The sequence below is a fragment of the Cetorhinus maximus genome, chromosome 4 (genome assembly GCF_964194155.1).
Source record: "Cetorhinus maximus chromosome 4, sCetMax3.hap1.1, whole genome shotgun sequence".
NCBI classification, from domain to species: Eukaryota; Metazoa; Chordata; class Chondrichthyes; order Lamniformes; family Cetorhinidae; genus Cetorhinus; species Cetorhinus maximus.
In genome coordinates, this window is record NC_135882.1 from 166,296,436 (window position 1) to 166,323,639 (window position 27,204).

The 27,204-nt window shown below is 46.2% G+C and overlaps 1 protein-coding gene across 1 annotated transcript in view; it reads right to left on the minus strand.

The window, feature by feature from the left end:
• The window catches only part of LOC144680018 (cadherin-7-like), an 86,246-nt gene extending 59,798 nt beyond the window's left edge, over positions 1-26,448 (minus strand). The window contains exons 1-3 of the mRNA XM_078541101.1: positions 26,087-26,448; positions 8,096-8,396; positions 2,725-2,844 (exon numbers count right to left, since the gene is read on the minus strand). Of these exons, the coding sequence (XP_078397227.1) occupies positions 2,725-2,844; positions 8,096-8,396; positions 26,087-26,287 (622 nt within the window). The 5' untranslated portion in view covers positions 26,288-26,448. The remainder of the gene's footprint in view (positions 1-2,724; positions 2,845-8,095; positions 8,397-26,086) is intronic.
• Positions 26,449-27,204: the final 756 nt, after the last annotated feature.

Sequence of the window (27,204 nt, forward strand, 5' to 3'; positions counted from 1 at the left end):
ATGTGGTTAACTCTTAAATGCCCTCAGTTCATGGGCAAAGCAGGATGGGTAACAAATGCTGACCTTACCCACATCCCATGAAAGAATAAAGAACAGTGGAGCAAGCTCAATTTCTTGTGTTCTTAAAAGGGCACTTAAGGAGGGCACGAAAATTTGCCGTCTTATTTATTACGCTCCCACGGGTAGATCTTGACTCTACGTGAGCGTGTAAAATGCAGCAGGAGAGATGTAAAATAAGCTGCTGACTTGACACAACCAGTTTTATGGCATTGCAGAGAACTCAGTGAGCTAAGAGAAAATTCCTGAAGTTACCCGTGTCAGTAGTCACCTCCCTACATGGACAAAACAAAGGAGAGGAGGATAGGGTCGCAGTCTTAAGGCATCACCCTACCTATGCAATATGACAGGGCTAAAGGTGCACAATGCACACTTGCCCACTCACTGAGAAAGGGCTTTGACTATGGTACATCGAACAGTGGGGGGGCGGTAATATTTACTTTGGGGAAGACAGGGGTTAAAATGTTTTCGTGCACAGCACAGTGTTTCCTCAAGAAAAGAATAACTGGGTTTCTTCCATTTCCTTCCATTTCCAGAACTAGCAGTCAGAGATCCTGCGGGGGGAATATGAACTGATACAGCGCTTTGGTAGAATATTAATGACAGAAGAAACTGCATACGCCGCAAAGGCATGAATCTTTTCCTGGTGCTCCTAATTCCGAATGCAAATTTTCCCTCGAAAGTCATAAACTGTGGATGTTTTTTTTTGGTTTTATCTTGCAATAAGCCATCACTGGGCAATTTACAGAACTCTCTGAAAAATCAGTACTTTACATCGCCCATTTGATCCAAATGTTTTTCTCTCTTTTCAAAAGCGATTTTCACTTTAAAACAGAGTCTCCTTGCATTGTTTGTAGGACTTGAAATTTACTCTGTGTACCCACACGCTTCTCCCAAATTACAAATACGTGTGTTGGGAAATACTTCCTCATGCAAAAAAGTGGTAGAAGTTTGGAACTCTCTTCTCCAAGTGGCAATTGATGCTCAAATTGTTCATTTTATATCTGAGATTGAAAGGTTTTTTTCTATCCAAAGGTATTTAAAGGGATATGGGGCATGGGCAGATATATGTGGTGTTAGCCCGTGGATCAGCCATGATCTCATTGAATGGCAGACCAGGCGTGAGGGGCTGAATGGCCTCCTCCTGTTCCTATGTTCTTGCTCGGAATAAAGGACTTGCATTTATTTAGCACCTTTCAGGACATTCCAAAGCACTTCACAGGAAAAACAGTACTCTTATGGTGTAGTCACTGTTGTAGTGTAGTGAACATGACTGCCCGTTTATGCACAGTAAGATCCCACAAACAGAAATGTAATTAGTGACCAGGCAGCTTTAATGGTTTTTCTTTTCTTTAATGGGACGTGAGCATCGCTGGCTGGGCCAGCATTCATTACTCATCCCTGGTTGCCCTTTAGAAGGTGGTGGTGAGCTGCCTTCTTGAACTGCTGCAGTCCATGTGGTGCAGGTACACCCACAGTGCTGTCAGGAAGGGAGTTCCAGGAGTTTGACCCAGTGACAGAGAAGGAATCGCGATATTGTTCCACTTCAGGATGGTCTGTGGCTTGGAGAGGAACATATATGAATGTATGAATTAGGAGCAGGAGTAGGCCATTCGGCCCCTCAAGCCTGCTCCGACATTTGATAAGATCGTGGCTGATCTGATTGTGGCCTCAACTCCACTTTCCTGTCTACACCCCATAACTCTTTGACTCCCTTGTCAATTAAGAATCTAACTCAGCCTTAAAAATATTCAATGACCCTCCCTCCAATGCTCTCTAGGGAGGAGAATTCCACAGACCAACGACTTGCTGCTGTTGGTTTGGGGATAAATATTGGCCGGAACAACAGGGAGAAGCCCCCTGCTCTTCCTAAATTGTGCTATGGGATCCTGTTGAGTGGGCAGGCAGGGACCTGGTTTGATATCTTATCAGACTGACGGCAAAGGATGTGCTCTTAGAGAGCATGCAGAAAAGATCTATAGGAATGGTTCCAGGGATGAGGGCTTTTAGTTTTGTGGGTTGCTGGGGCTGTTCTCCAGGGAGAAGAGAAGATTAAGAGGAGATTTGATAGAGGTTTTCAAAATCACGAGGGGTCTGGACAGAGTAGATTGGGAGAAACTGCTCCCGTTGATGGAAGGATTGAGAACCAGAGGGCACCGATTTCAGGTGATTGGCAAAAAAGCCCAAAGGTGACATGAGGAGAAACATTTTTAGGCAGAATATCGTTAGGATCTGCACTGCACTGCCTGAGAGTGTGGCCATCACCATATTGCTGTTTGTGGGAGCTTGCTGTGCATAAATTGGCTGCCGTCTTTCCTACATTCTAACAGTGGCTGCACTTTCAAAAGTACTCCACCGACAGTAAAGCATTTTGAAATGTCCAGTCGTTGTGAAAAGTGCAAGATTTTATTTTGTATAGATAGCCATCATCTAATTGAACGATGGAACAGGCTCAAGGGGCTGAATGGCCTCCTTCTGTTCCTAAGTTCCTATCTTCTCTGTCCTTATCCTGGTTGTGTGAACAGCCACAAACAACGGTATCCAATTTCAGTTTAATACGAATCACCAGTGTATGTCTTGTGCACATCTTCATTGTTCAATGTCACTTGTTACACAAACTAGCCAATCAAGTCTTTCTTATTTCGAGACACGAGGCACTTATCTCACCCGTTGTTGGCTCCACCAAGAAGTATGGTTGTCCCTGCAGGATCTGGTACACTATCCTGGCATGGCCCCCATGGGATGGATCATCAGCATCTGTTGCTGTCACTTGAGTAACGAAGGTTCCTGCACAGAGTATAAGTAATAAGTTCATTAAAGCTTTCCCCTACAGCCTGAAACGCACTCAGCTCTTTCCTATTCTGTGAAACTGAGGGCAGGATTTTCCAGCCCCTCCGAATGTCAATGGGCTTTTGACTGGGCTGCTTAATCTCCCACGGCGGGTCCCGCCACCACCAGGCTGGAACATTCGGACCTGAACGCGTGCTTCTGCACAAAGACATCACTGCAGAGGATTTTTGAAATAAGCACAGCAGAAACGTGTTTATACACGATCATCGGCTCACTACAAAAACAGTAACGTTTTGGACCGAGAGGAGGAGAGATTTCTTCACTCAGGGAGTTGTGAATCTTTGGAAATCTTTACCCCAGAGGATTGTGGGTTCTCCATCATTGAGCATATTTAAGGCATCTTCCGACTAGGCACTTTACAGCCTTCCGGACTGAATATTAAATTCAACAACTTTAGATCTTGAACTCCCTTGTCCATCCCCACCCCCTTTCCGTTTCTTCCCCCTCCCTTTTGTTTTTTCCAATAATTTATATAGATTTTTCTTTTCCCACCAATTTCCATTATTTTTAAATCTATACCTGTAATGCCCTGTCAGTCTTTCCACCCCACCCCCACTAGAGCTGTACCTTGAGTGTCCTGCCATCCATTCTTAATTAGCCCATTCTCTTAGATAATATCACCACCTTCAACACCTCTTTGTTCCTTTATCTGTGACATCTTTTGATTATCTGTTCCTATCAGTGCTTGCTTGTTCCTACTACCACCCCCCCCGCCCACCGCAACTTCTCCCCCCCCTCCCCCCCACCCCACCTTAAACCAGCTTATATTTCACCCCTTTCCTATTTTTACTTAGTTCTGTTGAAGGGTCATGAGGACTCGAAACGTCAACTCTTTTCTTCTCCGCCGATGCTGCCAGACCTGCTGAGTTTTTCCAGGTAATTCTGTTTTTGTTTAAGGCTGAGATTGATGGTTTCTTGATCTCTCAGGAAATCAAGGGTTGTAGGGAGGGGTCAAGAAAGTGGAGTTGAGGTAGAAAATCAGCCATGAGTGTATTGAATGGCAGAGCAGGCTTGAGGGGCTGAATGGTTTACTCCTTCGCCTGTTTCTGGGATGGGCGGGTTGTCTTAGGAGGAAAGGCTGGTCAGGCTAGGTTTGTATCCGTTGGAGTTTAGAAGAGTAAGAGATGACTTGTAGGCCATTCAGCCCCTCAAGCCTTGAGTAGAAATTTGACAATGAGCCACATCAGGAGATATTACGACGGTGATCAAAGTGCTAGGTTTTAAGGAGTGATGTAAAGGAGCAGAGAGAGATGGAGGGGCGGAAAGGTTCAAGGAGGGAATTGTAAGACTCAGGTGGCGAAAGACATGGTCTGCAAAGGTGGAACGTTGGAAGGGTTGAAAATTGGAGGGAGTGCAGAGTCCCAGGAGGGTTGTAGGGCTGAAAGAGGTTACAGACACTGGGAGGGACAAAGTAATGGAGGGATTTGAAGACAACGATGAGAGTTTTAAAATTGAGGCTCTGCCAGAGAAGAAGCCAGGGAGCATAAGGATGATGGGTGAATGGGTCTAAATGCAAGTTAGAATTGGGGTTGCAGATTTGGTGCAAAACCTTTTGCAGAGCAGAGAAAATGTAAATGTTCAAGCCCAAGGCAGATCCATTTAAATCAGGTGAAGACCAGGAAACTCAATGCAGTAAAAATCAGAGATGGAATTAGAATTCCAATACTCTCAGCAGCACGCTCAGCATATTTACCTCATAAAAACCTCATCCTAATTTATTATTATGATGTTTTGTGTGAGAGTTGCCAACAGAAATATATGCTGCAGTGACAAAAAAGGCATTTTTATTATTTTTGGGAGAAGTACCTTCAGAGTCAGAATCAAAACGATGATTGCAGAGAAGGTCATTTTCAGAGCATTGGCCTTGGAATTAGGATTTAAGGAACGACTTAAAGGGGAGAGAGGAGGAGAGGCAAAATGGTTTAGCGAGGGGAGAGAGGTGGACAGGCAGAGCTTGGGATGTCCCAGGTTTACGGGGGTGGGGGCAGTGGTATCTGGGAGGTTGGTTGGGAGAGCATTGGGACAGTGTAGTCTCTCAAATGCCCGGTCTTATTCCAGCCCTGTCTTTGGCAGTCGACGGGATTCCCACTGCACTTCCTGCAAAATACAACAAAAGAACAGGAGCAGCTCCGTGGAAATTCCTGGCCACTATAACAGGACAATATAGCTCACAGGCCTCTAGTGGCACAGAGTACCATCTCACGGGAACTGTCCTGCCCCACCCTTGGAGGCTGCATATTGCAGCTGGACATAGTTTAAATGGCCTGTGGGAGTGGACACCAAATCTGTCACTTTGCTCCGTTGGAAAAATACACAACCAACTGCAAGCAACTCGGAATACAACATTTGAGTGGCCTTTCTCTTATTCATTCATGGGTATGGTCATTGCTGGCTATCTCTCATTGCCCCTGAGAAGGTGGTGGTGGTGAGCTGCCTTCTTGAATTCAACTGAGTATGTTGCTAGGACAATCCCCATCCACCACCACTCTCCGTCTGGATGAACTTGTTCTCTCACCGAACAATTTCTCCTTAAACTCGTCTCACTTCCTCCAAATAAAAGGTATGGTTATGGGCACCTGCATGGACCCCAGTTATGCCTGCCTCTTTATGGGGTATGTGGAACATTCCTTGTTCCAGTCCTACTCAGGACCCCTCCCACAACTCTTTCTCCGGTACATTGATTACTGTTTCGGTGCCGCTTCCTGCTCTCGTCTGGACCTGGAAAAATGTATCAGTTTTTCTCCCAATTTCCACCACCTTCACATGATCCATCTCTGACACTTCCCTCCCTTCCCTTGACCTCTCTGTCTCAATTTCTAGCGATAGACTGTCCACCAATATTCACTACAAGCCCACCGACTCCCACAGCTACCTCAACTACAGCTCCTCACATCCTGCTTCCTGTAAGGACTCCATCCCATTCTCTTAGTTCCTTCACCTCTGTCGCATCTGTTCCGATGATGCCACTTTCCAAAACGGCGCTTCTGACATGTTTTCCTTCTTCCTTAACCGAGGTTTCCCACCCACTATGGTTGACAGGGCCCTCAACCATGTTCGACCCATCTCCATGCCTCTGCCCTCACACCTTCCTCTCCATCCCAGAACCATGATAGGGTCACCCCACCAACCGCCACGTTCAAAGGATCATTCTCCACCATTTCCGCCAACTCCAGCATGATGCCACCACCAAACACATCTTCTCTTCAACCGCCCCCCCCCCCCCCCACACCCCGTTGGTATTCTGTAGGGACCGTTCCCTCCGGGACACCCTGGTCCACTCCTCCATCACCCTCAACACCTCATCCCCCTCCCAGGGCACCTTTCCATGCAATCGCAGAAGGTGCAACACCTGCCCCTTTATCTCCTCACTGTCCAAGGGCACAAGCACTCCTTTCAGGTGAAGCAGTGCTTCACTTGCACCTCCTTCAATTTGGTCCACTGAACTCGCTGCCCTCAATGCGGTCTCCTCTACATTGGAGAGAGCAAATGCAGACTGGTTGACCGCTTTGTGGAACACCTTTGGTCTGTCCGCAAGCATGACCCAGAACTTTCTGTCGCTTGCCATTTCAACACACCACCCTGCTCTCATGCCCACATGTCCGTCCTTGGCCTGATGCATTGTTCCAGTGAAGCTCAATGCAAACTGGAAGAACAGCACCTCATCTTCCGATTAGGCACTTTACAGGCTTCTGGACTTAACAATGAGTTCAACAACTTCAGACCATGAACTCTTTCCTCCATCTTCACCCTTTTTTAATCCCCTTTATTCAATATTCATTTTAATTTTTTAATTTTTATTTATTTTTATCCACTTATTTTTATTTGTATTTATTTTCATTTTTATTCATTGTTTTATCCCCACCTTTTATCCTATTTTCAGTCTTTTTCCCCACCTCCGCTCCTCCCCCACCCCACCCCCACTAGGACCATCTGTCACTTGTTCATGTTGTTCTCTCCAGAGTGCTTACCCTTATCCTGCCATTGTCACATTCTGCTTTCTGACCTTAACGCCACCAACAGCACCTCCTTTAGTCAGTATCACCACCATTAACACCCCTTAGTCATTTTGTTTATGACATCTTTCTCATTCTCTCCTTTGCCCCCAACTATCGCTGGCCTTCTATCCAGCTTCACCCCCCTTAAACAGTATAAATTTTATCACATTTTTACTTCTCTTTAGCTCTGAAGAGTCATACGGACTCGAAACATTAACTCTGTTTTTCTCTCCACAGATGCTGTCAGGCCTGCTGAGGTTTTCCAGTATCTTCTGCTTTTGTTTCATATTTCCAGCATCCCCAGTGTTTTGCTTTTATCTCAATGAGTTGGGCCATTTTTTCAGGCAATGGGAAAAGAATCATAGAGCTTTTAGTTTCCTTGTGTATGTTAACAAGTGCTCTAATAAGTGTTTTAGGCCCTCGTGTCGTATTATTCCAATGATGTATTACTTTGGGCTTATTTACTGTACAAGATGCAAGATACCAATCACTCATAAGGGATTGGGTAAACACATTGTCAGTTCATTTATTAAGACTAGGCAGATGAGAACAGTTATACTTTGGCATAAGCTTGAAGACATCAGAGCTGTGTGTGTGTGTGTGTGAGTGTGCTCTGCTCAAAGCAAAAGTGAAACTAAGACTGGATCGCATAACCCCTTCCTTTCTCGTGATGTCATGCTGATATCCCTTAAAGGCATAGCACATAACGCTGAAGGAGATTGGATTTCCCTGACCAGGGCAGGTGTTGGGTCTGCCAGGCATCGATGTGGCTGACCACCAAAAAGGCAGATTTTTAAAAAATATACTCGTTCATGAGATGTGGGCGTCGCTGGCCAGGCCAGCATTTATTGCCCATCCCTAATTGCCCTTGTTCAGAGGGCATTTTAAGAGTCAACCATATTGAAGTGATTGCAGAAAGTGGGCCCAGAGCAAGACCTACCCCAGGTTAATTTTAATTTTACCCAAGGGTTGATATTTTCATGAGGCCATTTTGAACATGTACAACGAGGGCTTGGCCAGAGAATGACTATTGGATGCATACAAAAAGAGAAAATGCTGGAAACACTCAGCTGGTAGCATCTGTGGAGAGAGAAACAGAGTTAACGTTTTGAGTCCGTATGACCCTTTTTCGGAACTGGTGCCTTTCTCTTCACCTACTTTTCATTCATAAGGTGACAATTTCTCTCCCTTACCATCCGGTGACATTTCAGGAACCGTGGCAACATATGGTTCATCCAAAAACTGGGGTTCGTTGTCATTGGTGTCCTGGACTTTAATCATGAACTCTGACTCTGGTTCCACGTGCTGGTTGGTTGCTCTGTCCACCACTTGTGCCCGCAGGATGTAATATGGCTTCACCTCTCGATCCAGCTTCTTTATGAGATAAATGTCTCCTTTATCCTCATCAATGGTGAATATAGTCCCGGCTCCATCACCTGTCAGGTTGTATCTCAGAGAACCATTGCCATTGTCTGAACCTGAGCGAAGCTGTAGCTGTGATTCGTGCAAATTGTGAAATAAACATCAAATAGTTAATTACAGTTACAATAATTACAAATACTTAAACAAAATTCTTCAATAGCACCTTCCAAACCCATGACCACTATCACCTAGAAGGACAAGGGCAACAGGCACACGGGGACACCATCGCCTAGAAGTTCCCCTCCAAGTCACACACCATCCTGACTTCAGAAATATGTCAGCATTCCTTCACTGTCGCTGGGTCAAAATCCTGGAACTCCCTCCCTACCAGCACTGTGGGTGTACCTACTCCACAAGGACTGCAGCGGTTCAAGAAGGCAGCTCACCACCACCTTCTCAAGGGCAACAGAGATGATTAATAAATGCTGGCTTAGACAGCATTGTCCACATCCTATGAATGAATAAAAAAAGTATATAAATAGCCAACAAACTAGCTAATAATATAAAGAAACCACTGTAACAGTAACAGTGACTGTCAGATCATTAAATTAATAATATTTTCAGCTTAGCCAGTGAATTGTTGAGAGGTATTCTGAGCTACACAAAAGCCATGGGATAAAAAGTTGTGCGCACCCAAAATCAGGTGCACAAGGAGTGATCCCTATACCTGAATGGATGGGCCCGATGGGCCCCTAATATTGGATTAATGGAGTTTGGAGGGGGCTGATTGGGGGAGAGTAGCAGTAACCGGAATCGCAATGGATGCTTGTGATAATCATGGGATGGAGAGGAGGGTGACGTTCGAGGTTGGTACTGGAGAGGCGGAGATGGTGGTGGGGGTGGTGGTTAAAGATCGTGATTGGAAGAGAAGTCAAATTCATAATTGAGGGAGGAAGTCATGACCTGGGGCGGGGCATCAATGTTATGCTCGTGGAGCTGGAGTGATGTCCTGCAGTGGCCAATGGTTTGAATCTGGACCTAGCCTCGACACTGGGGTAAGTCTTTTTTAACAAACCTAGTTTTTAAGAACATGAAAAATAGGAGCAAGAGTAGACCGTATGGTCCATCGAGCCCGCTTGACCATTCAATATGATCATGGCTGATCTTGTGCTTCAACTGCCATTTCCCACCCCCTCCCCATATCCCTTGATTCCCTGCAAGACCAAAACTCTGTCTATCACAGCCTTAACTAAATTCAGTGATGAAGCACCCATAAACTCCTGGGGTAGAGAATTCCAAAGATTCACAGCCTTTGAGAAATTTCTCCATCCTAAATCTCAATCCTAAATGGGACTGTGCCCCCGTGTTCTCGATTCCCCAGTTAGCAGAAACAATCTCTTGGTGTCTACCCTGTCAAGCCCCTTCAGAATCATATATGTTTCAATGGGTTATGGGAGGACAGGCAGGAAAGTGAAGTTAAAGCCACGATCTGATCAACCTTGAGGGGCCGAATGGCCAACTCTCGCTCCTATTTCTCATATCCTTACGTTCTTGATGAAATCACCTCTCATCTTCTGAACTGCAGAGAGTATCGCTCCGGTGATGGTGGTCCGCAGCTGCTCTTTAAGGACCATCCATTAGGCTGCATGTGGACCTGCATTTCCTGAGTGGGTTAACGCTTGCACCTCAGACCTCAAACAAGTGTCAGGCCCCTTATTTGTATATGCACAGGGGATAAGGCCTTTTTCAGGCTTGGGACCTGGGCACCTATTCTCATGCTTATACCGATATGACAAGAAGGGCACTTCCAGCTCAGAATGAATGGGCTCTTCCTGGCCACCATACTGGATGCTTAAGAGTCTATTTAACACCCAGGAAACTGCTGCAATACCATCGAATTTCTAAACCTGTATTTTTTTACCCAGTTTTCCAGACCTTCTTTTCTTATATGTTCCACATGGTTTTTGCCCTACATTTTGAATAGTAGAAGGAGCTCCAGTAGCTCAGGAAAGTTAAGTTATGGTCAGGAGAGCTCACGAGGTTATTGGCCTGTGACACTGGAGTTTTGGCTGTGATGTCTGCCTCTCAGCTTCTCCAAGTTCTGTAGCTTCTCCTCGTGGTCTTTGAGAGACATCTGAGGTGTGAAGGGGCCTCAGGAGAAACAGATTTTTGTTTCTACTTTGCTTCCTAAATCTGCCGTGATGCTGTGGTTAAACTGCACTGCTGATCTCGGGCCGACACTGCGAGGTGCAGCCATGTTATATTATGGGCTGTGCACACAGATACTCGCAAAAATGTTCAGAACTCCACTCCCCAGCTGACTGACTTTAAACATTTCTAAAGGCGGAGGCGCGATGGTTTCTCAAGACATTAAGGAAGAATCAGCAGACAGTTTATGAAGATGCCCAAACAATGCTGCATCCAAGTCATGCTGACTGTTGCCAACTCTGGCTAGACACATTCCTGGAGGTTTCATTACATGACCTCCTGTCCTGACATCCCCTCCCCCCCCACCCCCCACAAACACTCACCACCACTCCAGCCATTGTTATCCCCAATATAAAATAAAAGACAAGCTTTCATTTATATATCTCTTTGCATGCCCAATAGACACCTCAAAGCGCTTTGCAGCCCATTCTGAAGTGTGGTAACTGTTGCAATTTAGCAGCCAATTTGTGCACAGCAAGGTCCCACAAACAACAACGTGACAATGACCAATTAATCTGTTTTTCAGTGATGTTGGCTGAGGGATAAATATTTCTCGGGCCACTGGGGATAACTCCCCTGCTCTTCTTCGAGAGCCTGGGGGATCTTTTACATCCACCCGAGCAGGCAGATAGGGCCTTAATTTAATGGCACATCCAAAAGCCAGCACCTCCGCCATGCCTCAGTACTGCACTGGAGTGTCAGCCTTGATGTTTGTGTGCAAGTCTCTGGAGTGGGACTTGAACCTAGAACCTTCTGATTCGGAGGGCGAGAGTGCTACCAACTGTGCCATGGTTGGCACTCCCAGTGTTGGCGGCACATCACCTTCCCCCAGCCAATCAGAAAACGAGCATACTATTCAAAGCTGATTGGATGATTCTTGACTGTCATTCAACCCTTTTCTCCTCTATCTCCAATTTTTTTTTTAACAAATAGGTGGAGGCATGAAATTACAATTCCACAAGTTTTCTTTGCTGCCTCCAAAAGCCTTTCTTATCTTTATTCTTTCAAGGGACCTGGGACGTTGCCCAACCCTACTTGCCCTTGAACTGCATGGCTTGCTAGGGCATTTCGGAGGGCAGTTCATAGTCAGCAACATTGCTGTGGGTCTGGAGTCACATGTTCGGATGGCAGATTTCCTTCCTTAAAAGACATTAGTGAACCAGTTGGGGTTTTACTCTGCCGACTATGGTTGTCATGCTCACAAATTACTGAGACGAGCTTAATATTCCAGATTTATTCATTGAATTAAAATTTCACCAGCCACCATGGTGGGATTTGAACCCAAGTGCCCAGGGAATTAGCATAGGGCACTATAATTATTAACCCAGTGACACTGGCCCTACAACACTGCCATGGTCAGGAGAAGGGAGAGTTGGAAGGCTCCCCTCTTTTCTGCCTCTTCATTTTACTACAACAGACTTTTATTAAAAATTGCCAATTCCATAAGGGTTAACCGTTTGCATGCTGCGACTATAGAAGACACACAAAGTCAGGATTTCTCGAGTTTGAACAAAGGGAGAGGGGATAGTTTTTATTGTGCTTAAGCTGGCCTAGGGGAAATAATAAAAATGCTCTGAATTTCACACGCGCACACTCTCAAAACTTACACACACCCAAATAGATTACAGAGTGAAGAGGGTAGATTCAGTAATTTAGAGTTCAGTAAAATTAAAGGGGTATATGACTCCTGAAAGTTGGTAACTCAGCTGGCTTCAAGTTGAATTCGGTGGTCCTGCTGCATTCACTGGGTAGTCCTGCCACTTTCACTGGGTCGTCTTATGCGTTCACTGGGTGGTCCTGCTGTATTCACTGGGTGGTCCTGCTGCTTTCACTGGGTGGGTCCTGCTGCGTTCACTGGGTGGTCCTGCTGCTTTCACTGGGTGGTCCTGCTGCTTTCACTGGGTGGTCCTGCTGCATTCACTGGGTGGTCCTGCTGCATTCACTGGGTGATCCTGCTGCTTTCACTGGCTCGTCCTATGTGTTCACTGGATGGTCCTGCTGCTTTCACTGGGTCGTCCTATGCGTTCACTGGGTGGTCCTGCTGCGTTCACTGGGTGGTCCTGCTGCATTCACTGGGTGATCCTGCTGCATTCACTGGGTGGTCCTGCTGCTTTCACTGGGTGGTCCTGCTGCTTTCACTGGGTGGTCCTGCTGCATTCACTGGGTGGTCCTGCTGCTTTCACTGGGTGGTCCTGCTGCATTCACTGGGTGGTCCTGCTGTGTTCACTCTGTGGTCCTGCCGCTTTCACTGGGTGGTCCTGCTGCATTCACTGGGTGGTCCTGCTGCTTTCACTGGGTGGTCCTGCTGCATTCACTGGGTGGTCCTGCTGCTTTCACTGGGTGGTCCTGCTGCATTCACTGGGTGGTCCTGCTGTGTTCACTCTGTGGTCCTGCCGCTTTCACTGGGTGGTCCTGCTGCATTCACTGGGTGGTCCTGCAGCGTTCACTGGGTGGTCCTGCTGCTTTCGCGTTGAGGTGGTTTAAAGCTGTAGACTGATGGTTTATCTGTTCTTCTGCAGACAGCAGCACTGGGTTGAATTCTTTTAAAAATATCTGTCTACAGCACATGGATGGCCAAAATCAGCAGACAGGGTTTAATTTCCAAGTTCGATGGAGAAAGAGAGGGAAGGAATGCAGTCAAAGTCTTGTTCCTTCATTAAATTAAAATTCCACAATTTTTCTTTGCTGCCTCAATGATTTTTCTCCAAAGGTTTTATTTTTCCTTTATTCATTCACGGGACCTCTTCGGCAGAGAAAGCAGGTGCTTGAAACACACAAAGGGCTGGCTTGTCACATAACCTCTCTCAAACTGTCCAGTGACCCAAAAATGGTCATGGCTAATGTATTCCAGTTACCTTGATTGAACCACGGCTGCGAATTTCTCTATCAGCCAGGGTCACATTGTCCAAGTGATCATGTCTAATGGTTTGTCTCCACCTAATTGAGTACCCAGGAGACTGTCTGGACACGTTGATAATGGGATAGGAGATGGTCCCCATTCATCTCTTTTAAGGCAGTTGTTCCTGTTTTACAGGCAGGCTGCCTCCATTTCAATAGCTTTGGAATGTAGTCAGTACAATAATGCAAATACACAGCCACCTTTGACTGTGAGACCAAGCCGTTGGAATGTGCCTTCCCGTCTTTAAAAACAAAAAAATCGGTCAGCCAGTCAATTCAAAAATCGGTCTTTGATGTGAAGCCCGGCTTCACAACACCACCATCTTGTAGCTATGTCCTGGAAATTAAACTTCAATTCCTGGAGACTTCAGGTCGTTCCTGATGAATTGCGAAGACAAATTGTGATCAACACTGCGGTAAACCCAGGTACAGTACAATGGTCTACTCTGGGGATCTTACAGAGCTCAGTTTTCCTGTCCAGCATGAGGTGGATTTTGATGGATGCTGCGTATCAGGCGATGCACAGTCAAAATCACTTTACACCACTTTACAGTATAACTGCACCCTTAATAGGCGATTAAGGATGCTTCCGAAACACATTTGTTTCAGTTCGGTGACAGGAAGTAATCACTCTCAAGATCACAGTCGTTCCCTCAGTGCACAGCATATTTCAAGTGAAGTAGGAATCACAGAGTTTGAGTCCACGTCAGGGATTCAGCTATTCCTGATTCTGCTGGCATTTTACTGCAACTGAATTTGTGTTTTCTCTCTCTCCTCTCTGCATGTTGAAGCTCGTGCAGCTGTTCCTGGACCAGGAAATCTGTGATAATATAAAGCCTTTCTCTGTCAGAAGATTCTGAAATTTTGTATGGGGGGGGATGTGGTGGTGTAATGCTGAGCCAAATAGCAGCAGGTTCTCAGATGTCTGAAATGGCACGCATGAAGTTTCCTGATGACTCTACCCAGCACTGTGCTACCCCCATACTGGGGAAGGGCAAACAATAGACTTTGCCCAGGATTGAAGTGGGCATCAGTCAATTTGCATGCACAAGTAAGGGCCTATATAGGCTTTTTCTGCTTAAGAGGCAGCCAGTGTCGTTCATTGTATAATAAACAAAAAGGTATAAAAAAGGTCAGTAAACAAAGTTAGCATAATCATTCATGCCTTCGTTACCTCTTGACTCAGCTATTCCAATGCACTCCTGGCTGGTCTCCCACAGACTACCCTCCATAAACTGGAGGTCATCCAAAACTCTGCTGCGCTTGTCCTAATTCGCACCAAATCGCATTCCCCTGTCACCTCTGTGCTTCTTGATCTACATTGGCTCCTGGTCAAGCAATGCTTTGGTTTTAAAATTCTCATCCTTGTTTTCAAATCCCTCCAAGGCCCTGCCCCTCCATATCTCTGTCATCTCCTCCAACCCCACAGCCCTCTACGCTATCTGCACTCTTCTGATTCGATCTAGCTCTGATGAATGGTCATTGACTTGAAAGTTAACTGTTTCTCTCCACAGTTGGTGCCTGGTTTCCAGGATTTTTGATTTTTTGCTCCTCTAATTCTGGCCTCTCGAGCATCCCCGATTTTAATCACTTCGCCACTGGTAACCGTGCTGTCAGCTGCCTGGGCCCTAAGCTCTGGAATTCCCCGCCTCAACATCACTCCTTCTTCACTTTCCCCCTTTAAGACACTCCTTAAAACCTATCTTTATCTGCCCTAATATCTCCTGATATGGAGCGGAGATTTGTTTTGTTTTATTTTGTTTTTATAATGCTCCTGTGAAGCTCACAGGGATGTTTTATTATATTCTTTCCTTCAGGCAGCACACCTTAAGAGGGCATTGATGACCAAGGATTTCCATTGGATTGGTCTATGATGATGCCTGGCAAGGTGCCGCAGTGGTGTGTCGTTGCCTTACGCTGTATGGCTGACCTGGAAACTCCCTCACTCTTGCCACCTGCCATAGCGGAAGGATTTACAGGCTGATAATCAACCCTGTTTGGCCATAATAAGAATGCACCTTCTGTGGCCATCAAGTTCTAAAGTGGGACTTGAACCCAGAGCTTCTGGCTCAGAGGCAGAGATGCTCCACTGCACCACAAGACCTCCTCTGTTTTATTAAATTAAAGGTGTTATATAAGTACATGTTTTGTCACATACAAATTGGCGAGGTTATGTTCCTTCTGTCAGGTCGCTTTGCCCGTGAACACGCTTGCACGCCTATCTACTGGTGGATGAGTTGGCAAACAATATACTGCAGACGCAGAGACCAATATAAGATGAAGCACCTAGATAAAAGCAAAATACTGCGGATGCTGGAAATCTGAAACAAAAACAAAAATACCTGGAAAAACTCAGCAGGTCAGACAGCATCTGCGGAGAGGGACACAGTTAACGTTTCGAGTTCGTATGACTCTTCATCAGAACTAAGAAATATAGAAATGAGGTGGAATATAAGCTGGTTGAAGAGGGGTAGGACAGGTATTGCTGGATAGAGAGCCAGTGATAGGTGGAGGCAAAGAAGAGATTGCCAAAGATGTCATAGACAAAAGGACAAAGGGGTGTTGACGGTGGTGATATTAGCTGAGGAATGTGCTAATGGTGACATTAAGAGTAGAAAGCAGGACGAGCAAGTGACAGATCGCCCTAGTGGAGGTGGAATGGGCGGAAAGGATCGAAATAGGCTAAAAGGTAGAGATGAAACAATGGATGGAAATATATTTAAAAATTATGGGAATAGGTGGAAAAAGAGAAATATATATAAAAAAATAGATATATAAAAATTTATAAATTATTAGAAAAAGGAGGATCGGAAAGTGGGTGGGGATGGAGGAGAGAGTTCATGATCTAAAATTGTTGAACTCAATATTCAGTCCAGAAGGCTGTAAAGTGCCTAGTCGGAAGATGAGGTGCTGTTCCTCCAGTTTGCGTTGAGCTTCACTGGAACATTGCAGCAGGCCAAGGATGGACATGTGGGCATGAGAGCAGGGTGGTGTGTTGAAATGGCAAGTGACAGGGAGGTCTGGGTCATGCTTGCGGACAGACCGAAGGTGTTCCGCAAAGCAGTCACCCAGTCTGTATTTGGTCTCTCCAATGTGGAGGAAACCGCATTGGGAGCAACGAATGCAGTAGACTAAATTGAGGGAAGTGCAAGTGAAATGCTGCTTCACTTGAAAGGAGTGTTTGGGCCCTTGGACGGTGAGGAGGGGGGAAGTAAAGGGGCAGGTGTTGCACCTTCTGTGGTTGCATGGGAAGGTGCCATGGGAGGGGGCTGAGGTGTAGAGGGTGATGGACGAGTGGACCAGAGTGTCCTGGAGGGAATGATCCCGTGGAATGCCGCAAGGCCGGGTGAAGGGAAGATGTGTTTGGTGGTGGCATCATGCTGGAGTTGGCGGAAATGGCGGAGGATGATCCTTTGAATGCGGAGGTTGGTGGGGTGATAAGTGACGACAAGGGGGACCCTATCATGTTTCTGGGAGGGAGAGGAAGGTGTGAGGGTGGATGCGCGGGAGATGGGCCGGACACGGTTGAGGGCTCTGTCAACCACTGTGGGTGGAAAACCTCGGTTAAGGAAGAAGGAAGACATGTCAGAGGAACTGTTTTTGAAAGTGTTATCATCAGAACAGGTGCGACGGAGGTGAAGGAACTGAGAGAATGGGATGGAGTCCTTTCAGGAAGCAGGGCGTGAGGAGCTGTAGTCGAGGTAGCTGTGGGAGTCGGTGGGCTTGTAATGAATATTGGTGGGCAGTCTATCACCAGGAATTGAGATAGAGAGGTCAAGGAAGGGAAGGGAAGTGTCAGTGATGGACCATGTGAAAATGATGGAGGGGTGGAATTTGGAAGCAAAATTAATAAATTTTTCCAGGTCCAGACGAGAGCATGAAGCAGCACCGAAGCAATCATCAATGTACCAGAGAAAGAGTTGTGGGAGGGGGCCTGAGTAGGACTGGAACAAGGAATGTTCCACATACCCCATAAAGAGACAGGCATAACTGGGGCCCATGAGGGTACCCATAGCCACGCCTTTTATTTGGAGGAAGTGAGACGAGTTGAAGGAGAAATTATTCAGTGTGAGAACAAGTTCAGCCAGACGGAGGAGAATAGTGGTGGATGGGAATTGTTCGGGCCTCTGTTCGAGGAAGAAGCGGAGAGCCCTCAGACCATCCCGGTGGGGGATGGAGGTGTAGAGGGATTGGACGTCCATGGTGAAGAGGAGGCGGTTGAGGCCAGGGAACTGGAAATTGTTGATATGATGTAGGCATCTGTTGTTTATTAACACAAGTAACAGAGCACTCACACCTTCTCAAACCAGATCCTATCCTTAACTAGTCATGAACATTGTAGCCCGCGCTACATAACATTGGGTAATACAATCACATGGTCAATCTGCTCACATTCTCTTAAAGGTGTATTGCACCTCAGATTATCACATCCCTTCCCCTTTACTCAAGGGTACAATTTACAATCTTTACAATATATCAACTATTTACATAAATTAACTATTTACAAATTCAATCTCTCTGGAGGCTTCTTCTAACGTGTCGAGCATCGTAGTTCTACAGCTTCAGATGGTTTATCCGAGGCCTCCCTCTCAGGAGTTATCTGTCCTCTAGGCTCTCCGGTAGGAACCTGTAAGTTTGTCTCTTCGACTCTCTCAGGCTCAATGGATCCTACAGGCACTTACAAACCAAGTGGAGTTCCTTCCACATGTGGTGTGGATTCCAACGGGAATACTTGGCGCATCCTTTCTTGTAGATCTGTTTCCCTTTTCCTGAGGTGATCTACATGTTTCCTAATTATCCGACCTTCGGCCGATATGTGATAGGAAATGGGTCCTGTCACTGCACTAACTTCACCTGATAGCCATTTGGGCCCATTTCCAAAGTTCTTTACAAAAACTGTGTCTCCAACAGTGAAGTTTCTTTCACGACTGTGGTAACTGTGTCCATTTTTCTGGGCCTTCTGACCTCTCTCTACCCTCCCCACTAAATTCGGCCTTATGAGACTTAAATATATCCTGAGATGTCTCTTCATTAATAACTCTGCAGGGACAGTACCGGTGGTCGTGTGTGGAATAGTCCTGTGGCTGAGTAGGAAACGTAACAATCTAGTTGCAATAGAATCTCCACCCAGTTTTTTCATTCTGGACTCGACGGTCTGGACTGCCCTCCCGGCCAAACCATTGGATGCAGGGTGTGTGGCGAGGTCTTAACATGTGTCATGCCATTGAGACTTGTAAATCTTTGGAATTCCCCACTGGTGAATACCGTTCCATTATCAGACACTATTATGTATGGTAACCCGTGTATTGCAAAACTCTGACACAATCTGTCTGTGGTGGCGGAAGATGTGGGTGATCGCACCTCGTATACATCCATCCGCTTCAAGTGAGTGTCTATAAGCAAGAGGAACATTGTGCAAAAACAGGCCCCATGTAGTTAAAGTGAAGGCGGACTCATGGTCTTCCTGGCCATTACCAGTGATGCAGTGGAGCAGAAGGGGGCAATTACTGTACCTGTTGGCACTGCGTTTAGCTCTTGACCGAGTTTTCAATTTCTGTGTCCATCCCTGGTGCACCTACATTTTCATTCTAGAGATGCCAGACCGAGCACTATTCAATTTGGTCAATAATGGTTGTCTTCCCCTGGGGGGCACAGTGACTCTCGTTCCCCAGAGCAAGATGCCATCCTGGCAGGTGAGCTCATATCTCCTATTACAATAGGGCTTCATTTCGTCCAATTTTGGCTTGTTAGACCATCCCTGCAAGACTTGTTCCCTGACGTGAGACAAAACTGGATTGCGGTCTATCCAGTCTCTTATTTGTTTGGCATGTACTGGTGATGAGTCCAGAAATTTTAATAACAAGACAAGTTCCTGAGGAATTGAAACGTTCGCATTGCTGTCTTTCAGAGATAAGCAGCTCAGTGTGTCGGCATTTGCATCCTGGCTCCCCGGCCGATGGATAAAAGTATATCTGTAAGCAGCTAGAATCAGTGCCTACTTTTGGATGCGTGCTGAGGTGATTGTGGGTATTGCCTTAGCTTCCCCGAGCAAGCCTGGTAGTGGCTTGTGATTGGATACAATGGTGAAGTGGCGACCATGGATGTATTGGTGGAACTTCTTAACACCAAATACAATGGATAAGCCTCCTTTCTCTACTTGTGAGTGTCTTCATTCTGCCACGGTGAGTGTTCTTGGGATGTAACCGTTCGGAGCCATCTGCCATCTGGTGGGACAGTACTGCCCCTGCTCCGTAAGGGGGTGCATTGCAGGTTAAAATCAATTCTTTCTTTGAGTCGAAATGTACCAACAGGGCCGATAAATGTAGTAACTGCTTTACTGCTGTAAAAGCCTGTTGTTGTGGAGCTTGCCAAGTCCACCCCTGTGGTTTTTCTTGAGTAAACCGTATAATGGAGCCCATACTGTTTGGGAGAAAATGACCATAACAGTTAACCACTCCCAAGAAGGACTTGAGCTCTGTGGTGCTTTTCGGGGCTGGCGCCTCATGAATAGCTTTCACCTTGTCTTCTACTGGGTGAGTGCCCTGCGAGTCGACCCTATGACGCAGGTGACCCTATGACCCACTTCTTTTGCTTGGAAGATACACTTTTCCCTTTTCAAGCGTACTCCAGCTTGTGAGAAACGTTTCAATGCCTCTTCCAGGTTAGCCCGGTGTTCTTCATCAGTTAGCCCTGTTACTAGGACATCATCGTGATAAACCACCACATGGGGTAGACCTTGGGGCATGTTTTCCATACTCTGTTGGAAAATGGCATAAGCTGATGAGACCCCGAAGGGTAACCTGGTATAAGCCCCTATGTGTGTTGATAGTCACAAAACCCCAAGGGACCTTTTCTAGCTCGACTTGCTGGTAAGCGTAGCTCATGTCACGCTGCATATATGCGGTTCCCCTTTCCAAATTGGAGTACAATTCATCAATTTTCGGTATAGGGTGCCTGTCAAGTCTGGCTACTTTGTTAATGGTCAACTTGTAGTCCCTGTGTATTCACACACTCTGGTCAGGCTTTAGCACGGGAACTATGGGCGCTGCCCATTCGGAAGATTGTACAGGTTGTAAGACTCCCAACCTTTCCAGCCTGTCCAATTCGACGTCAGCTTTCTCTCATAATGCACTGAGGACTGGCCTCGCTTTCAAGAATCTGGGGGTTTCCCCGGGATCCATGTGGATTTTAGTTTGCAGCCCCTGAATCTTCCCGAGCTCTTCCCTGAACACAGAGGCATATTTCTGTAATAATTCTTGCAGATTTTCCATTCTGAGTTGAAAAATCTCGGTCCACTCCAACTTTATTTCCTTAAGCCAGTTCTGACCAAGTAGACTTGGACCCTGCCCTGCTATCACTCTCAGGGGTAAATTAACTGACTGTCTTCCATTCTGTACTTGAACCTTGCATATACCTTTTACTCATATGTCTTCACCAGTATACGCCTTTAATTTAGCTTCTGAATTACCCAGGTTTAGTGAATGGTCTCCTCCGTTTAGACATTTGAACGTTTGTTCCCCTATGACTGTCGTGGATGCCCCTGTATCCACCTCCATTTGGATGGGTTTCCCGTTGACTTCCACTGTCACGTAGATTGGCTCTGCCTTACCCATTTTTAAGTTGTGTAGTGAGTAAATAGCCGGCTCTGTTTCTTCTGGTTCCCCTATTATGTGGATTTCACGATTTCTACCTTTTTGTTTAAAATTTTGTCTCAACCTGTCTTTACAATATTGCACAATGTGCCCATCACGATGGCAGTAGAGACACTAAATTGTCATCCTTTTGCAGGCTGCCTGGTTCCATTTCTGCCATTATCATTGTGGGTTTTCTCTGTTGAACCATTGCTTTTTGCTGGTCTGTTAATGGCGGCTGTTTCCCACCTTTCCATGGAGCCCAGCGCTTCTGCGCCATTTCTAACCGGTGCTTCCCTCCCGATGTGAAGGACGGAGCCATTTTGAGCTCCCCTGATTGCTTCTGAATCCCAGGCCACACTCTCCATTGCGAGCGCCAACTCCAGCGCCTTGCTAAAGTCTAAATGCGTTTCGGACAACAACCTTTTCTGAACGACGCCTTCATTAATCCCACACACTAATCTGTCTCTTAACATGTCGTTAATCAACGTCCCGGACTCACGGTGCTCTGTCGGTTGTTTTAAGGCTGCGACATAGCGAACGACTGTCTCTCCAGGGGCGCGACACCTCAGATTAAATTTAAAATGCTTCGTCGCTAACAAGGATTTCGGCTGAAAATGGCTTTTCACAAGATTTACCAACTCGTCAAAGCTCTTGCAATCAGGGGCGTTGGGTGCCGTTAGACTACGGATTAGGCCGTATGTTTTACTGCCACACGTCGATAAGAAGATCGTCCGCATCTTCTCCTCGCCCGATATATCGTTGGCCAAAAAGAAGAACGCGAGGCGTTTAATATAATGTGACCAGTAATCGGTGATCTGATCAAATGGTTCGATACGGTCAAACTGTGGCATACAGGAGGGAGGTATCTTTGAAGATTACAGTGAGGGCTGTACTTACAATTACCTTGCAAGGCACAGCTGATTCATGTCAGTGGAATTTTCGCAGCTTTCCTTGGTGTTAACAACTGGTTGTGTTTATCCTCGTCGCCAGTTGTTATGCTCCTTCTGTCAGGTCGCTTTACTCGAGAACACGGTTGCCTGCTTATTTACTGGTGAGTGGGTTGGTAAACAAGATACTGCAGATGCAGAGGCCAATAGAAGATGAAGCCCATGCTGTTTATTTACGCAAGCAACAGAGGCACTAACACAATGTGTGCTTCTCAAACCAGACCCTATTCCAAACTACTGATTAGCATTGAGATAAAAGCAAAAAACTGCGGGTGCTGGAAATCCAAACCAAAAACAGAAACAGAAATACCTGGAAAAACTCAGCAGGTCTGGCAGCATCGGCGGAGAAGAGCACAGTTGACGTTTCGAGTCCTCATGGCCCTTCAACAGAACTAAGACGACTCGAAACGTCAACTGTGCTCTTCTCCGGCGATGCTGCCAGACCTGCTGAGTTTTTCCAGGTATTTCTGGTTCTGTTTTTGTACTGATTAACATTGTAGCCCACGCTACACAGCCATTGGATAATACAGTCACATTCTCTTAAAGGTGTATTGCACCTCAGATTACCAGAGGGGAATTTACGTAGGCGGGTATGTGTGTGCAGTCAATGAAAGGAAAGTCAGACAGGGCCTATAATGGCCAATCTGTTACCATTCATTTTGTGCCCCCACCAATGTTGCATTTTACCTCATTTTTTGGATGCCTCCATTCCCCTCATGTTGTATAGGATCAGAGAAGCATACAGCACATTGTGCCTGTGCCATCTCTTTCCAGGAACCATCCAATTAGACCCACTCCCCTGCCCTTTCCCCATAGTCCTGCAGCTTTCTCCCCTTCGAGTATTTATCCAGTTCCCCTGTGAATATTACCATGGACATCACTATCAATATCCTGGGGGCTACCATTGACCAAAAACTGAACTGCACCAGCTATATACTGTGGTTACAAGAGCAGATTAGAGACTGGGAGTTCTGCCCCAAGTTACTCACTTCCTGACTCCCCAAATCTTCTTCACCATCTACAAGTCAGGAGTGTGATGGAGTACACTCTACTTGCCTGGATGAGTGCAGCCCCATCAACATTCAAGGAGCTCAACACCATCTAGGACAAAGCAGCCCACTTGATCAACACCCCATCCACCACTTTAAACACTCAATCCCTCCACAACCGATGCAGAGTGGCAGCAGCGTGTACCATCTATAAGATACATTGCAGCAACTCACCAAGGCTCCTTCGACAGCACCTTCCAAACTCGGAACCTCTACCATCTAGATCAGCAGACTCTTGGAATCACTACCATCTGGAAGTTCTCCTCCAAGCCACACACTACTCTGACTTGGAATTACATCGCTGTAACGTCACTGTTGCTGGGTTAAAATCCTGGAACTCTCACCCTAACAGCACTGTGGGTGTACCTGCACCATATGGAAGGTGGCTCACCAACACCTTCTCAAGGCAATTTAGGGATAGACAACAAGACTGGCGTTACCAGCGACGCCCACATCCTATGAACAAATAAGAGGATCTGCTCCCACCAGTCTTTCAGGCAGTGCATTCCAGATCAATGAATTAAAAAAAAAATCCCCACATCTCACCTCTGGTTCTGCTACCAATTCCCTTGCTCAGAACCCAGGGAAACACCAAACACCGACATTATTTCTCATATTGTCGCATTTCCAGCGATTCCCATCAAGCTACAGGAGCCTTTCTTAAGGGACAGTGTGTGATATGTCTTTTGCCCCTATTCATCTTACCAATTTCCATAATGTTCCCTCAAACTGCACCATCTGGTGGTCTCTCTGGTCTGTGATCAGCAGACCACAGGGATAAAGCAAAGCCTCTTTTTTAAGATGAGTGCCATGCAGTGTCAACAACACTGTGAAGCATCACAAAGCACCCTCCCCTCTTCCTTTCTCTGGTACCAACACTCCGTTAGGTACACATTGGAATATTGCAAAGGGTGACATTGTGACAGGGTTTGAAGATCAGCCCTGAGTTATTTTACATGTGAGAGGAAATACATTATGAACTTTTTTTCAATTCCTTCATGAGGTGTGGGCATCGCTGGCTAGCCCAGCATTTATTGCCCATCACTAACTGCCCTTGGGAAGGTGGTGGTGAGCTGCCTTCTTGAACCGCTGTAGCCCATGTGGTGTAGGTACACCCACGGTACTTTTAGGGAAGGAGTTCCAAGTTTTTGATCCAGAGACAGTGAAGACGATATATTTCCAAGTCATGATGGTGAGTGGCTTGGAGGGGAGCTTCTGGGTGATGGTGTTCCCATGTGTCTGTTGCCCTTGTCCTTCTAGATGATAGTGGTTGTTGGTTTGAAAGGTGCTGCCTAAGGAGCCTTCATGAGTTCCTGCAGTGCATCTTGTAGATGGTACACATGGCTAACACTGTTTGTTGGTCGTGGAGGGAGTGAATGTTTGTGGATGTGGTGCCAATCCAGCAGGCTGCTTTGTCCTGGATGGTGTCAAGCTTCTTGAGTGTTGTGGGAGCTGCACTCATCCAGGCAAGTGGGGAATATTCCATCACACTCCTGACTTGCGCCTTGTAACTCTTTTGAGCGCAACCACATAAACTAAATTAACAAATCGAGGGACAAATTAAAAGGCAGCCTCTTAAAGGGAAATTGCAAAAACAAAAGACAAAACTTAAAGGAAGCTGACAAACATTAAATCAAGATGTGATTAAAGGGGTCAATAACGCACCCCAGTCCTCGCGGTGCCCACTGGGCACAGAAGGCCTCGACGGTGCCAGCGGGCTCCGTGTGCTCCTTCTCCAGGGACACCCGGCCGCGGAAGAGAGGCAGAGAGTCGAGCCAGATGACCCCCTCGCTGCCTGGACATAGAAATATAGAAGCATAGAAAATAGGGGCAGGAGTAGGCCATTCAGCCCTTCGAGACTGCTCTGCTATTCATTATGATCATGGCTGATCATCCAACTCAACGGCCTGCTCCCGCTTTCTCCTCATTTCCTTTGATCCCTTTCGCCCCAAGAGCTATATCTAACTCCTTCTTGAAAACATACAATGCTTTGGCCCCAACTACTTTCTGTGGTAGCGAATTCCACAGGCTCACCGCTCTCTGGGTGAAGAAATTTCTCCTCATCTCAGGCCCAGGAGCAGGTTCACGAGGAGGTCCTCCTCCCTTCCGGCCCCCCCTCCACACCTGGTGCCCATAGATCAAGAGCATGGGACTGAAATGCTAAAAGGTTCTTTAAATAACTAAAAATGGGATGCAGCCTACAATAGCTTACATAGGGATGGTCCACAGACTCCACAAGTCTGCAGAAAAAGTAGGCGTCTTGGGAGTCTGCGAACGGACACATGCTATGGTTGTATGGGACTGCTGTGTGGAACGCCCTCAACTCCAGGTCCCCAATGGAAAGTGGGAGGATACCCCTGTGGAGCGCCCTCCACTTTTATATACCATACCATACCTTTTCATTCTAATGTAATTTAACATTAGGACAGTTGAACCAAAGCTTAGTCAAATAGATAGGTTTTAAGGAGTATCTTAAATAAGCGAGAGAGAGAGAGAGTTAGGGAGATGGATATTTAGGGAGGGGGTTGTTACTATAAAACAATGGTGTCTGACTGTACAGCATTTGAGTACAGCCCCGATGCCATTGTATATAATCTCGCTCAATCTGATAAATACTGCTTCCTGTAACAGGTGCTAACAAACTATCAGGCAAAATTTAACCTTGTATCAGCTGCAACTCCGTTGGTAGCTCTCCTGCCTCTGAGGCACAAGGCTATGGATTCAATTCCTACTCCAGGACTTCAGTGTAAAAATCTCAGCTGACACTCTAGTGTACTGCAGGAGTGCCGCATTGTCAGAGGTGCTGTGTTTTGGATGAGAAGTTAAGTCAAATCCCTCTCTGCACTCTCTCAAGTGGATGTAAAAGATCCTATGGCAATATTTTGAAGAGCAAGAGAGTTATTGCCCCCATGTCCTGTCCAATAATCAACATTAAAAATAAATACAGATTATTTGGTCATGATCACATGAACTGCATTTGAAGAATTACTTCATTCAATGTAAAGTGCTTTGGAGCATTCAGTGGTTGTGGAGGGCACCATCTAAATGCAAGTCTTTCTTTGCACTCATCTAAAGCAGTGACCTACCTTGCCAATGTAGAAGGGTTCCGTTCCAAGCTCCTCTTCCAATACAAAGAACTGGTTCCACATCCATTTCTGTTTGATGTGATGGCGAGAGGGAAGCTGATTTTCCACTTGGTTGCTTCCTGGGTGAACCGGGGTCATTCGGCAGTATCCCACCATTGCACATCCCATCAGGATAGCCCACCACTCTGACCAGCTTAACATTCCTGGCCGTCGGGAAGTCCGTCTGGCAAACTGAGTTATCGGGACAAATTTCTGGAGGGAAAGTGGTTTCCTAATAGTAAGGTGCTGAACGCTGATAAACTGCTGAATGCGCGGGAAGAATTTTGTATAGAAAGGCTCAAAAAATCAATTCATCTCTTCATATTCCTGGAAGCAAAAAAAAAAAACAAGTGATTTAATTTTCAGCTGCACCGATATGCAGGATTTAATTTTTTTTTATTTGTTAATGGGAGGTGGCTGTCGCTACCTAGACCAGCCTTTGTTGCCATCCCTAGTTGCCCTTGAGGTGTATTGCTCTAAGTTAGACAGAAACTATAGGTAGAAAAACCTCCATGTTTTTACACACTTTTATTCAGCTACTAGTCAATATTTCATGTCGCTGCATGCAGTGAGGGTGAATATGGTTCTAAAACAGACAGTATCTGTTTATCTGGCCATTATAAATCTCTCCCGATTTTAATTTCCATTATCAACCAAAATCGAGATTATCTCCAGGGACTGTAAAGGAAACCTCGTCCTTAGAGGGTACAGCAGTGTAATGGTTGTGCTGTCGCCACTATGGATTACTGATGCAGAAATATGATTTTAAGTCCCACCATGGTGGCAAGGGGATTTAAATTCAGTAAACCAAATAAAATCTAGAATTTTTTTTTTATATAAAAGTGCTAGCATTGGTAACAGTGACCACGGGGAGAATTTTCTACCCGTCGGGTGGGCTGGTCGGGAGTGGCTGGCGGGCGTAGAGCCGATCGCCACCCGCAATCGGCCGCGCATCGCCATTTTAAGTGGGCCCGCCCAGTGTGACGCGCACCAGGATGCGCGGGCAGGGGGGAGGAGGGAGAGTCGAGGCCTGCGCTATTTTGCCTCGGGGAGTGGGGGGGTGGGATTAAGTTCAGTCA